The sequence below is a fragment of the Salvia splendens genome, chromosome 9, assembly GCF_004379255.2.
Source record: "Salvia splendens isolate huo1 chromosome 9, SspV2, whole genome shotgun sequence".
NCBI lineage: Eukaryota > Viridiplantae > Streptophyta > Magnoliopsida > Lamiales > Lamiaceae > Salvia > Salvia splendens.
This window is the reverse complement of record NC_056040.1, coordinates 13,781,659-13,797,983: the sequence shown is the minus strand read 5'-3', so window position 1 is coordinate 13,797,983 and position 16,325 is coordinate 13,781,659. Positions and strand designations below refer to the sequence as shown.

Sequence of the window (16,325 nt, the reverse complement as noted above, 5' to 3'; positions counted from 1 at the left end):
CATGTACTCAAAATTTAAATTTGAGCTTGATTTAAATGATTAAAGATGACCTAAGAGCATCTCCAAGGGAAGAGATAAATTGAGAGGTAATGAAAAATAACTACCATATTTACCTTTTCTATATAAAATTTCATTCTTCAATAGAAAGGACATTTGAGAAGGTATTATACTTTCTTTTATTTTGAGAAAGTATCTTTACCTCTTCTTAGAACACAAGGTAAAAAATTAATAGTTATTTTTATTTGCCTTTTTTATTTACCTTTTTTTTCTTGGAGTCCACTATCTTTTGAGAAGGTATAATTACCTTTTTGAGAAGGTAAATGAGAAACATACCTTCTCAATTTACCTTTTTCCCTTGAGATGCTTTTGAAATGCAGTAATATTACTTGACCCTTAACCCTAAAAACAATTAAAAAACTTCTAGAAGTTTTGACTAAAAAGAAAGAATTAGTATTAAAAAGAAATCAGCCGATGCTATTCAACACGCGAATGGAAACTAACTTGTAATTAAATGAAATTTAGGACAAAAAGTCTTATTAATAGATTAATTAGAATAAAGTGAAAGGCCAAAAATCAAACTTGGAAGTAGGGTAAAGTGAAACTCCCCCTATACTAAGCATCTGAAATTAAAATTAATAATTTCATGAGCCCCTTATAAAAAAAAAAAAAAAAAAAAATTTGAAAATCAGCCAAGTCCGACCTCCAACCTTCTTATACCGCAGATATCAAGATTCAACTCCAAATTCCATAAATCTTCTCTTTTACCTATTCTCATTGGTTGTTCTGCCGATCCAGATCAAAATCATATAAATTTGCCGCTGAGATCTGGATCTCCTTTTTCCAAAACCAACCCATTCTTGAATTTCAAGAAATCCCGCGTCAAATTATTACCTAAATCCAAAATATCTGTAAGTTTCGCGGTTTCCTCTCTGGGTTTTTACTGGCAATCTTTGTTTTTGCTTTTGAATTATATATTTAGAGAAAGGTATAGGTACATGTGTGGGTATATGTAGATTAAGAAACACAGATGGATAGCAATTACTCGAAATTAGATGTGAAAGATGAAAATTTTCTATTGAAGACTCAAGCTTTCCGATTGATTTCACCCGATCATGAAAATGGGCATTCAAATCGATCTAATACAGATGGCTTGGACGATGAAGATGACCTTGATTTTGATGATTTGTCCCTTATTTTTGGTGAAAATAAATCTGGGTCTGGGATTTATGGTGCTGTCTTTAATCTCACCACCTCTATCATTGGAGCTGGCATCATGACCTTGCCTGCGACAATGAAAGTTTTGGGGCTGTTTGTTGGGGTAATCTTGATATGTTTCATGGCTATTTTGTCTGAAATAAGTGTGGAGTTGCTAGTGAGGTTTGCTGTCCAATGTAAGGCAGCTACATATGGTGAGGTTGTTGAGGCTGCATTGGGTAGGACTGCTAGAACCTTATCCGAAATCTGCATAATTGTGAACAATGCTGGTGTTTTGGTTGTGTATTTGATCATCATTGGGGATGTGATGTCGGGATCCCTTCATCACATGGGAGTTTTTGACCAGTGGTGGGGTAATGGTTTTTGGGATCATAGGAAGATAGTGATTCTAATAGTTCTAGTGCTGTTTCTCGCACCGTTGTGTACCTTGGATAGGATTGATTCCTTGAGCACAACTTCAGCAGCTTCTGTAGCGCTCGCAGTCGTGTTCGTTGTTGTTGTGTTCATTGTGGCTCTTATCAAGCTTATTGAGGGGAAAATAGAACCTCCTAGGATGATGCCTGATTTTGGATCCAAGAAGGCGATTCTTGATCTGCTTGTAGTGATTCCTATCATGTCAAATGCTTATGTGTGCCACTTTAATGTCCAACCAATTTATAACGAGCTTGAAGGGCGCTCACCAAGTAAAATGTACCGTGTGGGAAGGATCACGGCTGCGATTTGTGTTGCTGTGTATGCTTCTACTGCTATAGCTGGCTATTTACTCTTTGGGAAGGATACTGAATCTGATGTGCTCACTAACTTTGATAAGGATCTTGGCATCCGGTTTAGCACAGCTTTGAACTACTTTGTTCGTATAGGATACATTCTGCATTTGGTTCTCGTGTTCCCAGTGATTCATTTTTCCTTGAGGCAAACAGTGGACACACTAATTTTTGAAGGATTGAATCCTCTCTCGGAGAGCAGGAAGCGGTGTCTGGTCTTAACCTTTGTGCTCTTAGGGCTTATATATTTAGGCTCGACTATGATCCCTAATATTTGGACAGCGTTTAAGTTTACAGGAGCAACAACAGCGGTCTCATTAGCTTTCACCTTTCCACCTCTCATTGCATTGAGGTTGAGCAAAGTAGGGAGCGGGCTGAGCTTTTCCGAGAGGTTATTGTCTTGGTTCATGTTAACATTGGCTGTCATAGTTAGTATTGTTGGAGTGGTTGGCAATATCTATAGCCTCAAGGGTAATTCTGAATAACTCAGCCAGTGGAGTTCTTATTGAGAAGGCCCAATACGTTGAATGATTCATGGAGTAATATAAACATTTGTTGTATTGCTGCTTTCATCATCATTACATGTGATGTGACGAATTTGGCGATTGTTGTATCCTAAAGGAGTTTCAAGATTTTGTTCTGCTAAAAGCTGGCGTGTTTTCTTGTATCCGGGTTTTCTCTTGACGGGATGCTGCTCACAGAAAATTGCAGCCAGGCAACCAGCGTAGAATGGGATACTTTCTATACTCCTTTTCCTCCCCTTATAGAGAATGTGAATTTATTTTTTTGGCTATTCTTGTCTGTACAACTAGATTATTAAAATGCCACTAAATTCATCGATTTACTGCAACCATATCATTATATTGAGCTGTTGTATTATGAGATCTTGGTGACTTTTTATATTATGAGCTCTTTCTTCTTCTTAATGATTTGTTGCACACACACGCCCACACACACACACATCATGTGTGGTTTGTATGTGATTTGATTGAAATTGTTGAGGAAGTATGGATGTGATAATTCCAGGTGTTGTTCACTTAGATATCTGTTTGATCAGCAAGGACAGATGCAGACAGAGAATCTTGATTTGGTAATTATGTATTCTATTCTCTATGGATGTTGTAGACCATCCCTGATGCTTGAAGCTCATTTTTTTTCGACATCAGAGGGATAAAGGTACTTACTTGCACCTTGTTGGAGAGAGAGAGAGAGAGAGAGAGCATAGCTCATTTAGCTATAGTGATGCAATGTCTGTGGTTTTTACTTCTCTCAAAAACAAAACAAGTCAACAACATTCAGGTTAAAATTTTTCTGGTGGCCTATGTGTACAAATTTTAATGACATGATATACGAGTGTACTAGTAATTTGTATGATGTGATATGATGTGTGTGTATACTATAAGTAAAAGCCATTTAAAAAGAAAAATACTTGGCACAAAAATATAGAAAACTCTACATTTTCGTATATCTTTAATTTAAGTTTGATTTTCAAGCTCATGTGGAATTTATGGTCCCATGGTAGTACAAATGATTATCAATGAAATATGATACTGTGAATATAAAAAAAAACAATTGATACTACAAATGATAACCAATGAAGTATGATATGTGAGCAAAATAGTCCTGTTAATACAAATATATGTTCGTGCAGTAAAGAGTAAATCGATTGATATTTTCTGAAGTTTAATCACTAATTATTTGTTGAAAAACCAATTTTCGATGTAAAAGAACGTTTGTGTAGGTGATGCTTCATTGCGGCCTTTGTTTTGTCATCCCTGTCATAGAGGTTGTTATGTAAATAATAATTTTATTTTCCTTTTTCATATAAAATTTATCATTGTAGTATTTGATTTGTAAACATTGTAAACCTAATTGTTCAAGAAATCAAGTGTAATTTTCTAATTTCTCTTGTAAAATCCAATTTTTCATAGTCCTTATCATATATAGAGGGAACATCTTTTTTGGTCCACCAACTTTGTCAAAGTATTATTTTAGGTCCGTGAACTTTGAAAATATCATTTGAGGTCCGTCAACTATGTGTTAATATCAATCGAAGTACTTTTTTACTATTTCTAATTTTTTTGGACAAAAATGCCCTCAATACCTTAAATGGTACATATTTTTAATAAACTTATCACATACTCATATTTTTTATAAATATATTTATTATATATTTTTTGACGAATTTTCTAAATATAATTTGACCTTTAATATTATCACTTAATTTTGTGATATGCAAGAAAAGTTCCTTCTACAACTTTTTATAATTAAAGAATTTTAAATATTTTTGAGATATATTGAAGGTCAAATTATATTTAGAAAATTTGTCAAAAATATATAGTAAATATATTTATAAAAAAATATGAGTACATGATAAGTTTATTAAAAATATGTACCCTTAAAGGTATCGAGGGTATTTTCGTTTGAAAGTAGTAAAAAGTACTTCGATTGATATTAACTCATAGTTGACGGACATCAAATGATATTTTCAAAGTTTACGGGACCTAAAATGATACATTGACAAAGTTCATGGACAAAAAAAGATGTTCCCTCTTATATATAAATGCGTTAATTCATTTTCTAATTTCTCTTTACTTGAACAATGATACTCCTTGTTATCTTAAATAGTAGTATGAATTATCATTCCAAGTTTAGGTTTAGAGAGTTAGATTTCTCAGTGATGCGGGAGTAATAAAATTGTCTCTCCTGATTTTGAATATAGGTCTACTTTGGAATTTGAATCTTTGCCACATCTTCAATTTCTTCTCATGTTTCAGTTTTCATAAATATAATAACTAGATCATTCATATGCTCATAAAATTTCAAATTTCGGTTTGTATGATACCAAATTAAAATAGCACCCAATGCAGCATCTGCACACCTAACCTTATCGATATCTTAAATGCACAAGATTTTTTTTTGTTCCTGATATTTGTCCCAAAAGAAATAAAAAGAATTATTGGCGAAGAGTAGGGAAATTAAAAAAATTACTGTAACCACATGAGGTATTAATTGTGAATATTCAGATACATTGAATATATTGAGGGATATGATCCTCTGCATTGTGGAGGAAACACAGCACCCTGCTGTGCAAATAAAACGACGCCGCTTTACTCTTTCATGCTGCATTCTTTTTTTTATGTGTTTCTTTTCTTCCTTTTTATATTTCTGTTTCATTGATAATTAAAGTTGTGTTGTACTACTTGTTACAAGGAAATGAAAGCTTGTTTAATAATACGTGCATAATAATATCTTCTCTTGATTATACTATATGTTTACAATATTTAAGTTTAATCAACCATTTTACAACATTTGTTTATAATAGAAATTTTACAACATTTGTTTATAATAGAGAAATGCAAGCTAGTAAAATAGTTTTTTTAATATATTAAAATACTAATCTGAAATTTAAATTTAATAAATTAAAATCATAGAAAAAGAATTGGATCCCCTAATTCCATAATTGCTTTTTAGTTTTAAATCCAGTTTAGTTTTTTGGTATATTAAAAAAATACTATTATCACCGACAATGTTGAGCTGTGGAGACCTTAAGATCACGGGTTCAAACCCACCACCCGCTAGAAAACTTTCGGCCTTAATCCGTAAATCTAATCGAGCAGAATTAGTCGGATTCCGCCAAATGCGGGTTTAATACACATGTGATTAAACAATAAAAACTATTTCGTAGGTACTACTATTAAACTAACTTTTGTTTTTTTACAAAATATATTAAAATAACTAATTAAAATATTAATTATCAAAGAATCACTAATTAACTATTAGTATAATGCACTAAACTAACTTTGATTAATTCAAGTTACCGAGAATCGCTACTGTGTTTCCTCCCCACGGCAGAGGATCATATCCCATATATTGATAATGCTGAGTATTATTTATCATTCCTTTTGTTGCATCTGCGGCTATTTTTTAATAAATAATTCAAGAATTTATTTCTCCACACTGCGCTGGACAGATTAATAATTACTAGAAATACGGTTTGATGAGCAAAGATCATAAATGAGATGAGCCTCCAAATATACTCACTGCATTTGCAATCATTTTTGCAAATTAAACCGAAGAAAATATACTACTCATTTAGCTCTATAATTGACTCAATGGTAATTTTAGCTTCAACTTGATTACTAAATTATTTCAACCTTCATTAATTAATAGTAACCATAATTGATTTTCGGCGACAAAAGTTCAATTTACAGTTGGATTTTATACATGACTTTTTGTATATATTTAATGATTTAAAAAATCAAGATGTTTCCAATAGATTTTTCCCATTGAATTAAGACCTCCATGGGAAGATTTTATTTATTCGCATCGAACTTCCGTAATTGACTAATTATCGACTTAATATATTTCGAACAATTTCATTTTATGTAGTGAAATTTTAAATTTTTTTTCAACGTAGTAATTTTTATTAAATATTACTACACGTGGAACATCTTCGCACTGACAACAAGTCAACACTAATTGACGTGTTTAAACAAAGAATTAGAGAAGTAGCTTAAATCCTTTTATGACATTTTTCTTTAATAATATAATTTGTCTTCTGATGAAAGCTAAATTGAGACAAATTAGTTAGATTTTAAATAAGATAATATATGGAATAATGTGACTTATTTTTTAAAAGTAAAGTATAGAGCATCTACCTCCAAAGTAGGCAGATGATCACGTGATACTCTCTTTTGCCAGCCAAAAACTAGTTATCATTTTATTAAATTGTCAAAACTAATTTAAGAAATTACGACCTTCCTCCTTTGATCTCACATAAATTTGTCTTTCCATAGCAAATCCTACATCATATACCCACAATGCTCGTAATTTCACGTATATTTAACCATTTATTTAACCATTTTGGTCATACGAATTACCAAGTGTGGGCCCACATAGTAACATTTTTTCTCCAAGGAATGCCTTAGCCTACACTCCTATGGACATAAAAGTGTGACAAACTTACCACAAAATATAACATGGCCTTAAATAGGGCAAAACTAACTTTAGTCTTTTGTCACTCTCAAGTTCAACTACCACCCCACAATAAATTTGGATCAATAACACACTACTAAAATGGTATTCACATTTTGCCATCTTCTGCATCATCTTCTTAATTCAACTAGTACAGTTATACACTTATACCTCTACAGAAGAATGGATTGGTTCAGTTGGCTATCGAAAACTGACCTCGATCCTTGTCTTGTTTACGAGTACGCCCTCACCTTCACCCACAATGAGCTCGGCCAGGACGACATTGCCTACTTCAGCCACGAGTTCCTGCAGAGCATGGGCGTCTCGATAGCCAAACACCGGTTGGAGATACTCAAGCTATCGAGGAAGAACAAGGGGATGAGGACCATACACCCGATTTTGTGGCTCATGTTCACAGTCAAGCAAACCAAGAAGTATGTTGTCAAACACATTCAGGCACTGCTGCATCGCCAACACTCGCCTCTTTTGGTCGTCCCGTCAAGAAACCACAGCCTCAGATGGAAGGTGTCAATGCTGCAGAGGAACAAGAGGCTGAGGGCTTCCCTGGGCGAGGGAGAGTGGCCGAAGATAGGGATTGACAGTCCCAGATTCGTGTCTGACCCTGGGATTTTGATGCTGACAAACGGGAGCCCCATGGCTGGCTCTCAAAGCTCAGGCTCAACTCAGAGCTCAATTTGGATCGAGTCTGAGGCCAATGCTGAGTCGGGCCATATCACGACAGCAGAAGCACTGCCTAACCCTTGGAACAGCAGCTTTTCAAGAACTACTATACATTCTCCAGATATGGATTATTGGTCGAGTAGCACAGAAGAAATCAAGTGGGATTCGATGTTCAAGAACTTGAAGCCGACGTGAATGTAAGGTACCTTTCTACTGCAGCAGAACGTAGCTTTGGGCTTCTGAAACCGATCCTCCTCTGTAATAAGAAAGATCCATGTATGGCGAAACGAGTGGGATATATGCATACCCAACATTTTATATATATGTGTAACTTCAACCTTCTCATATCAGATAACAAGTTCATTTTTGCACATATAATGAAACCGAATAATTAAGTGATGAATATCTTTATCTCCAAACCAGTAATTAGTACTATGTACTATATCAAAAATTTCCTATGATGATATCTGCTTTAATAAAAATAACAGAATGAAGATTTACTGAAACACGCTGGTCTAATCAATCACAATGCCGTCCAATGTTAGTGGTGGCGACTTTTCTCCATCCACAAGCATCTTCAAACCAGCTTTCAACTCCGATATTCCCTCTTCCAGAACCGCACAAACTGGAAAAATATGAACACCATGTACTCTTTGCCTCAACTCTTGATACACTTGTTCTGCCCCTGCCTCATCAATTTTATTTGCCACGACTAAGGATGGTCGGCCGGAGAGGCCCTCGCGATAGAATTCCAATTCCAACATCAGTTCCTTCAGCTGTTCCCATGGGGGTATGCCCTTTCGACCATCTATGGCTGCACCTAAATCTACCACATACGCCAACACTTTGGTGCGTTCAATGTGGCGTAGGAAGGCATGCCCAAGACCACGATTCTCATGTGCTCCCTTTATAAGACCCGGGATATCAGCCACAGTAATGGAAAGATCATCGAAGTTTATGTTACCTAGATTAGGTCTTAGAGTGGTGAAGGCATAGTGGCCAACCGTAGGCTTAGCCCTAGATAATGCCCCAAGAAGAGTGCTTTTACCGGCATTTGGCATCCCGACAAGGCCCACATCAGCAATACTCTTGAGCTCTAACAAAAGAACAGCTTCGGTGCCAGGTGAGCCGATGTTAAGTGCTGCATAGGCATCATCATCGGAAGCATCCTCTGTTTTTAAGTCAGGCGGATATTTGCTCATCTTAGAACCTTTTGCCAAATGCAGATTTCCCAGGCCACCATCACCTCCTTGGGCCACAATGATTTGTTGGCCAGGCTCTGTTAGTTCAGCAACGTTGTACTGTATTTCATCTTCCTCTTCCATATCTTCCTCGCACTCAGATCCAGACATGCTTACTTCGCCATCCATATCCTCCCACTCGCTGTAGCCATGGGGTTTAGGGAAGAAATCGGATTCAATTTGATTCCGGGATTTACCTGTAGAAGGTGAAAATCTAGGAGAAGGTGCTCTTTTAAGGTCTTCTTTACTTGAAGGAGCTGAGTCCTCACTAGCATTGTCTGTCTTCTCTACCTTTTCTCCCGCGTACGTAGATTGTAGGGAAGATTTAGACGAACCAAAATCAAGCGTACCAGGGATATCCCAAGGATCCAATATTCCAGAAGACTTCTTCTCAACATAAGAAGGAAATTCTCCCTCAATAAGATGAATAACAGTGCCAACAGGTACCAGAACAACCTACAAAAGAAAATATTTTCAGCAACTTAAGAGTATACTGAATAGGCTACGTAGAGACGATGTTATAGTACTGAATTGTACAATTATAAGTTAAATGCAACCTTGTCATCTCCTCGGCTTCCTATCATATTTTTGGAAACCCCATTCCCTCCTCTCTTTGCATTCTGGGAACATGTTAGAATCATTAATATAAATATTTGGAAGCACAACTGGTGTCAATAATATAAAATATCAAGTGGCATTACAGAAAGGGTAACCCACAATATGATGTGGCAGACCTCTGAAATCCCAAACCGCCGCAGAACATTCTAAGATTACATCACCACCTCTGCCACCATCACCACCTGCATTGTGCAATTACTCAATATAAGGAAGGGACATAAGTGGAAGGGCAATGGAAGCAATCATCTGTTTTCTACTTGATTCTAGTAAATGTGAAATAATTTAATTCTAGGTTTAGAATACTAATCCACACTCGGATAACAGAAGGGGTTCGTGGAGCTCAATTAGAAGCAACGAAATATCTAACTATGTGCTTAAAAGTCAAAACTGTATTAGCATATACTCCCTCCGTTCACAAAAAAATAGTCTCATCTTTCAATTTTGGTCCGTCCACCAAAATTAGCCTCATACAAAAAATGGAAAGTTACCCCCAATTTTATTAATCATTTTTATCTTTCGCTCTCCTACTTTATCAACATTTTCTCTTTCTTTTTTTTACTTTATTTATTTTCTCTCTTTCTCTTTCATACTTTACCAATTTCGCATAAAAACCTGCCATCCACCAACGGGACTACTTTTGGTGGACAAAGGGAGTATATTTAACGAAGAGGGTTCATGTGTTCTAGCAGAAAAGGGAAAGGATGACAAATATCCAGGATAGCAAAAAAACTAACCATCAGGTCTACCACGTCGGTCATGACGGCTGCGACGAATGCTGAAACAACCATTTCCTCCATCACCTCCTTTAGCACATAGCCTATGTTGATCTATCATTTTGCGCTCCTGAAAAAAGTAGAGGATAATGAGATAGGTATTAACCACTAAAGATCCATTTGGTACGTAAGATGTGCTAACTTGATAGTACATAATACCTTATCCTGATTTAGTTTGTTAGTGTAAAAAATGGATGTTAGAGCCACCATGATGTTTAACTTAACTGTGCTACCAAATGGTTGTTGATCCATATAACTCTTCTATCTTGGACTCATCTACTCTACCAAAACAGAGCCTAATATAACATAGTTCCCTATTAGTGTGCGGGTAGCTGGGCAACAAACTTAAGGTTACTACAGAGTTTAAAATACCAGTATGATAAACAAAATGAAAAAGAGACCAAAAAAGAGATTATTTACCTGTAAAGGTGCAATTTTTTTTCTCATGGAATAGCTGCCTGAATAAGAACAAGATACAGAAAGCCATGGCGAACTTGAGAATTTTGTGATAGCTTCCAAATATGTGGTTGTTTTTTGGCTCCACGACCACATCTCTGATCAACGTCTCGTTCCTCAGAAGATCACCGTCCTTGGTGTTCTCGAATCTCGATAGATGCCGAGTCATTCAACAGAGACTGAATATCACAAGGCCAAGCTCACTGAAGTCACACAGATGAATCTTTAGATAAACAGAACTTTTAACATACTATCAAGTTCACTTTTTCTTAAATCTGAAACTACCTAGATAAGGGGATGGGGGATAGAATGGGTAAAGATAATTTGTATGATTATGAAAAGCAAGGGACAATAGGATCCACATATTAGCAAAGCAGAAAGATCATCTTTATCAACCGGAGAGAAAGCGGTGTCAACAACTCCGATGCGTAATTTCAAATCAAGTCATCCACATCATTAGTGCATTTCGTCGAACAGGTAACATGCATCATCAATACATTTAGTAGCTACATACATTTTGCAGGCTAGAGCTCATTCCAGTTTCTCAAGGGAATATCCAGATAATAGAGGAAGAAGAATGTTTTCCAGCCAGTTGAAAATGGAAGGGATGAAGTATGCAAGGCATGGGCTACAAAACAAAGTGCATAAGGTATAAAATATTTCATCATATCCACACCAAAGAATTTCGATCATGCATTGTAACTCTCAATTATCATGGAAACATTAGGAAACAAACCATTAAAATACTGAACAATATCTTCGTTATTACTTTTGATGTTTTCCGAAGCGGCGAGGCTATATTATGATACGACAATTGATCATGAGCGGAGAGGTTAAGGAAAAACGCCGAGAAATAAAGAGATCGGTTTCTGATTACCTCGCCCTACAGTTTCCAACACACCGGAATCATCAGCGGCTAGAAACTCACCCGATTCATCAGAACCAACGGAGGAGCTGGAGGCGTCTAGGTTTAACTGAGGTTTCTCTTCCCAATTTAGTACTGGGCCACATTTAGATAATGGAGAGTTGCAAATGGGCCGAGATCTGTTCTGTCACTTTGTGTGCAATTTGTAAATACATTGGTGATTCGAATATTATGATTCAAACTAAAATTATTGTTTTATGAAAAAAAAAGAAATAAGTAAAACTTTGCAATCGTTAATTCATAAAAATGGAAATATTTACTGGCCTTAATCATCGATCATTCATATACCATTAGGAGATGCTACTCGCAACTTGAATAACAAAAAAGGACCAAAAGAAGATATAAATAAATTGAGTTTTTTGACATGTTAAAACTTGAAACACTAAATATTATAATGTTAAAAAAACACATATTCATTTATACAATCACGAAGAATAGAGTTTGTATTTTGCATTAGGTACATTATCATAAAATTACTGAAATGTGCATATACATTATATACACATTTTAGAAACAAGCATATGTTCCTCATTATCACGAATTTTACATACTCCATTTCTTAGTAGTTAATGATACTCTTAAATGATTTGTTTACTTAAATATAATTTTTTAGTTACCTTGGATTGGTTGGCTAACAGTACATAATTGAGGAATAAGATGCATAAATAATAGTATGAGTGTGTGAGTTGACAACGGTAAGGCCAAATGTATAAGATTCAAGTATAATTATTACAGTATTATTTTTAAATTCAGCATCAATTTATTCTATCAATGGATGATCAGTACGTCCTCGGACGACGAAAAAACAGACGACCACAGCCGAACAAGGTGCAAAAGGATTGCAAACTCACAAAAAACAGCAGCATAGAAGCAGCCATGAACGTGATCGACTGCCATGATCCAAAAACATACCTACTCACAAACTTTCCTATCCTAACCTTCCATCTACCGTCGTAATAACTGTTCACATCTTCAATGATTCTATCCAAGAAGGGCACTTTAGTCATTCTAATCGACCTGCTCATGCCATTCCACAAGTCTGCCACATCTTGATCGCCCTTCAAGTAGTTCCAAACAATCCCCTTTTCCCTCAAGATCCTTGCATCATCCTCGCAGTCGATGATCCCGTTCATCAATTCCGCGTATCGCGTGAAGATCAACGGCCGTGATGCGTCGCCACAGGCCTCGTACGCGACGAGGTTCCTCATCACCACCTCAGTGTTTACATCGACCGAAAGCGACGGGAGATGGAATGTAGCCGTTTCCTTGTCGAAATCTATGCCTGGAATGCCTTTATCCGTCCCCGCGAATTCAATTCCCGCGTTGGAGAGCTCAGTCACCGAAGGGATTGCGATTTCCTCCATCAGTAAATGACTCTTGTCATTGTTGTTGTTGTTGTTATTCTGGTCTTCTGGATTTGGAGAGAAACAAAAAGTACTCGACCTGTTTCAGCATTAGTATGCCTGGAAGATTGGAAATGATTTTCCAAGGCAATGTGAGGATGATGGTGACCGGTTTCGACAACACCAGCCTCTTGATCAAACTAAACCGGCCTGTTTTGGCGGGAACAGCCTTATTCGGGCCTTCTTCGTCGTCGTCTAGTCCTGTTTCGAATGATTCGTGGAAGCGTGGGAGGATCAAGCTGTATATGAATTCTAGGAGATGAGCGGATTTATTGATCTGATCAACGTCATTCGGTTCTTGGATCATCAAAGGGGAGGAGTCTCTGCAGAGCCCGGCTGCCATGGCGTTAGGGATGTCAATCGGGCCAACCCGTTCGGGTTCGGGCCAACCCGTTCGGGTTGTCGGGCCATTCGAGTACGGGCTATTCGGGTTATGATTTTTTCGGGTTATAAAAGTTCGACCCTAACCCTAACCCTTCGGGTTTCGGGCTAACCCACCGGGTTATTCGGGCTAATGCGTATTTTTAATTTTTTTAATATTTTCAAAAAATAATACGTATTTTAAATTTTCTTTAATTATATACATATTTTTAATTAATCATTCAACAATGAAATACATATTTTTAATTTTCTTTAATATTTTTAAAAAAGATTAAGTTATTTAAATTTAAATAACTTATTCATTACATAATTATTTACAAAATATCTATAAATAGTATGTTTATGTTTATGTATTTAAAACATAAATCAACACTTTGTTTCAAAATTCAAACATAAATCAATTCGTAGAAAATTAAATAAATTGTTCATAACGTGAGAGGTGCATCGTAGATGTAACAAAAATATTTTGAATTGTTAAAGAGTGAATTATCAAGATGCTAGCTAATTGGAGTAACTCTAAGTTTTCTTGAATTATGATTGGTCAAATTTAATTTATTCCAGCTGTAAATAAGTCAAATAATAATTTATCTTTGTTTTAAGAATCATCAAAGTACGCATTGTTGGTTTCTGGGATTACAAGATAACAAAACCGGGCGTAATACAACCCAAAAGAAGGAATACAAAAATGAACTGAAGTTACAACGAAAATGGAACAACTAAACCAGTATGCAATGACAGCCGAGTCGAGGAGGCCTCTTCCCGCAAGACGAGATACGCCCCGGTAGTGCTCTCGGTTTGGCGTGTCGTCCCCAAAGGTAAAACGGCTATGTCTCTTCTGATGCAGCACCGCAATCAGCAGAGCTCCGGCGAACGGGATGGAGGAGAGGGCAGAGCTTCGACAGAAAGACAATGCAGGGAGAGGGAGAGAGCTTATGCAGAGAATGCTTGTAGGTGTGTGTATCCTAATGCAGTGGTATGGCTAGCCTATTTATAGGCCAACCACCATGCAGGGTCAACCAGCCATTGAAGGCTCATCATGGCAAAAACGTAACCGACGTCGGTTACAGGCGTGTGGCTGGAATGTGCCACCCGTGTGTGGAGCGTGTGGATTTCTCACGTGGCAACCGTGACTGTGCCTCGCTTGACGACGTGTCAAGCCACTTGGATTGCTGACTCGGCGGTGGTCCAAAAAGAATAGTTTGGGCCAAGCACCAAGCCCAAAGACCACCCAAAGACCAATTGCCAAGATCCAAGTCCAAGATCAAGATCGAGATCGAGATCGAGATCGGGCTCGGGCCCGAGGCCCGCGGCCCGCGGCCCGCGACCGCGAGCGCGGGCACGGGCTCGGGCTCGGGCGGGCGGGCGGCGGCGGCGGCGCGCGCGTGTGCGCGCGTGTGGGCTCTTTCACCCATCTTGGTCCACTATAATTATTAAGTAACATAAAGTCACTTAATTTATACACATTAAAGATGTGTTAATCCTCCAATGTGGGATAATTAACACTAGTTAATTATTCCCTAAGCTCCATCTCCAAGCTTTAATTAAAAGCTAATTATGTCCAACTTTAATCCACTATTTCTCACTCACCGGAAATCGGATTTGAGAAAGTGAATATACTACATTTACCTACGTAAAATGTAGATCGACGCTATGTCATTTAATTTCACAAAATTAAATGTCTCGTCACATTTATTATTTGGTCAAAATCCATTGACTGGGCATATTTAATCCATGATTTTTTACAATCCCCCACATGAGTGGAAATAGCCGAATGCATATGCATGCAGACACAAGCTCAACCCTCGCGAGGTATATAAGCATAAGGATAGGTAGTTGTTGACTTTGAACCCTCCATAGTCGACACCATCGGATACACAGGCGGCTTAGTAGCGCGATGCTTTGAACTAATCCCCCACGGCGTGCACCGAGACAATGGTGTTAACACTTAAACACCTCAACCTCATCCGTTCTCACGTTTTGTGTCCATTGCGGTCTTGGACACCACTTTGGATTCATAAGTGCGTTTTTTATGAAGCGACCACACTTCGCACTTACGTAGGTGATTCTTAGTCAAGTACCTTGCCATACTTGGTCTCTTTGAGAATTCCATCTCTTTGAGATCCTTAAGAACCATTAAAAGTCATAGACTTAGCCTTTACCACGAGGCAAGTTCTCCAACACTCTATTGCTCTCTAGGGAATAGATATAGTTTGAGTGTTTTTCCATGAACTCTCATAGCTTAGTTCTCCCTTTGAACCAAGTTCTTGGGATCTCCAGTCATCATGGTTGGGTTACCACTATGACAATTCTTTAGTTTGTGGATTTCAAACCCATTCCCTCTAGCAACTTATTGATTTGATCACGGTTTAACCCTTTGGTTAGCGGATCCGCTAGATTATCTATTGACTTCACATAGTCAATTGTAATCACCCCTGTTGTGATCAAATGTCTCACGGTGTTATGTCGTCGACGTATATGTCGAGACTTACCGTTATAGAAACCATTGTTTGCCCTTCCAATAGCCGCTTGGCTATCGCAGTGAATCAGCACTGGTGGCACTGGCTTAGACCAACATGGAATGTCTTCAAGGAAGTTCTTAAGCCACTCGGCTTCCTCACCAGCCTTATCCAAGGCAATGAACTCCGATTCCATTGTTGATCGGGCTATACAGGTCTGTTTTGTGGATTTCCACGATACAGCACCACCCCCAATAGTAAAGACATATCCACTTGTTGAAAGTGAGTCTCTATTATCGGATATCCAATTGGCATCACAGTACCCTTCAAGCACCGGGGGGTATCTCGAGAAGTGTAGCCCAAGATTTTGAGTGTGTTTTAAATATCTCAAAACCCTCACAAGAGCTCTCCAATGCTCTTTGCTTGGATTGCTCG

The 16,325-nt window shown here is 37.4% G+C and overlaps 4 protein-coding genes across 8 annotated transcripts; 2 read left to right on the top strand and 2 right to left on the bottom strand.

Annotated features, from left to right (window-relative positions):
• The first annotated feature begins 670 nt into the window (after positions 1-670).
• On the top strand, positions 671-2,905 carry LOC121748581 (amino acid transporter AVT6E-like). The gene has a single exon (XM_042143032.1). The coding sequence runs from the start codon at positions 1,028-1,030 to the stop codon at positions 2,462-2,464; it is 1,437 nt and encodes a 478-aa protein (XP_041998966.1). The 5' UTR covers positions 671-1,027; the 3' UTR covers positions 2,465-2,905.
• A 3,984-nt stretch (positions 2,906-6,889) lies between these two features.
• LOC121748509 lies at positions 6,890-7,982 on the top strand. The gene has a single exon (XM_042142910.1). The coding sequence runs from the start codon at positions 7,059-7,061 to the stop codon at positions 7,830-7,832; it is 774 nt and encodes a 257-aa protein (XP_041998844.1). The 5' UTR covers positions 6,890-7,058; the 3' UTR covers positions 7,833-7,982.
• LOC121748508 (probable GTP-binding protein OBGM, mitochondrial) lies at positions 7,983-11,759 on the bottom strand. 5 transcript variants are annotated; one of them, XM_042142907.1, is made up of 7 exons: positions 11,603-11,750; positions 11,240-11,353; positions 10,690-10,928; positions 10,231-10,339; positions 9,596-9,678; positions 9,436-9,498; positions 7,983-9,334 (listed from the first exon to the last, which is right to left on the bottom strand). In XM_042142907.1, the coding sequence occupies exons 3-7, from the start codon at positions 10,819-10,821 to the stop codon at positions 8,153-8,155; spliced, it is 1,569 nt and encodes a 522-aa protein (XP_041998841.1). In that variant the 5' UTR covers positions 10,822-10,928; positions 11,240-11,353; positions 11,603-11,750; the 3' UTR covers positions 7,983-8,152. The 5 variants fall into 5 exon arrangements, with proteins under 5 accessions (XP_041998841.1, XP_041998843.1, XP_041998838.1 ...); XM_042142909.1 differs by having other exon boundaries at positions 10,690-10,904; XM_042142904.1 differs by lacking the exon at positions 11,240-11,353 and having other exon boundaries at positions 11,603-11,759.
• A 670-nt stretch (positions 11,760-12,429) lies between these two features.
• LOC121749176 (putative UPF0481 protein At3g02645) lies at positions 12,430-13,396 on the bottom strand. The gene is made up of 2 exons (XM_042143768.1): positions 13,114-13,396; positions 12,430-13,061 (listed from the first exon to the last, which is right to left on the bottom strand). The coding sequence occupies exons 1-2, from the start codon at positions 13,394-13,396 to the stop codon at positions 12,430-12,432; spliced, it is 915 nt and encodes a 304-aa protein (XP_041999702.1).
• Positions 13,397-16,325: the final 2,929 nt, after the last annotated feature.

Coding starts and splice junctions, on each gene's coding strand:
- LOC121748581 (XM_042143032.1), top strand. CDS start 1,028: ATGGATAGCAATTACTCGAAATTAGATGTGAAAGATGAAAATTTTCTA.
- LOC121748509 (XM_042142910.1), top strand. CDS start 7,059: ATGGTATTCACATTTTGCCATCTTCTGCATCATCTTCTTAATTCAACT.
- LOC121748508 (XM_042142904.1), bottom strand. CDS start 10,821: ATGTGGTCGTGGAGCCAAAAAACAACCACATATTTGGAAGCTATCACA. Junction 10,340..10,689: donor AAAAAATTGCACCTTTACAG/GTAAATAATCTC, acceptor TACTTTTTTCAG/GAGCGCAAAATGATAGATCA. Junction 9,679..10,230: donor CCGACGTGGTAGACCTGATG/GTTAGTTTTTTT, acceptor TGCACAATGCAG/GTGGTGATGGTGGCAGAGGT.
- LOC121749176 (XM_042143768.1), bottom strand. CDS start 13,396: ATGGCAGCCGGGCTCTGCAGAGACTCCTCCCCTTTGATGATCCAAGAA. Junction 13,062..13,113: donor AATCATTTCCAATCTTCCAG/GCATACTAATGC, acceptor CTCCAAATCCAG/AAGACCAGAATAACAACAAC.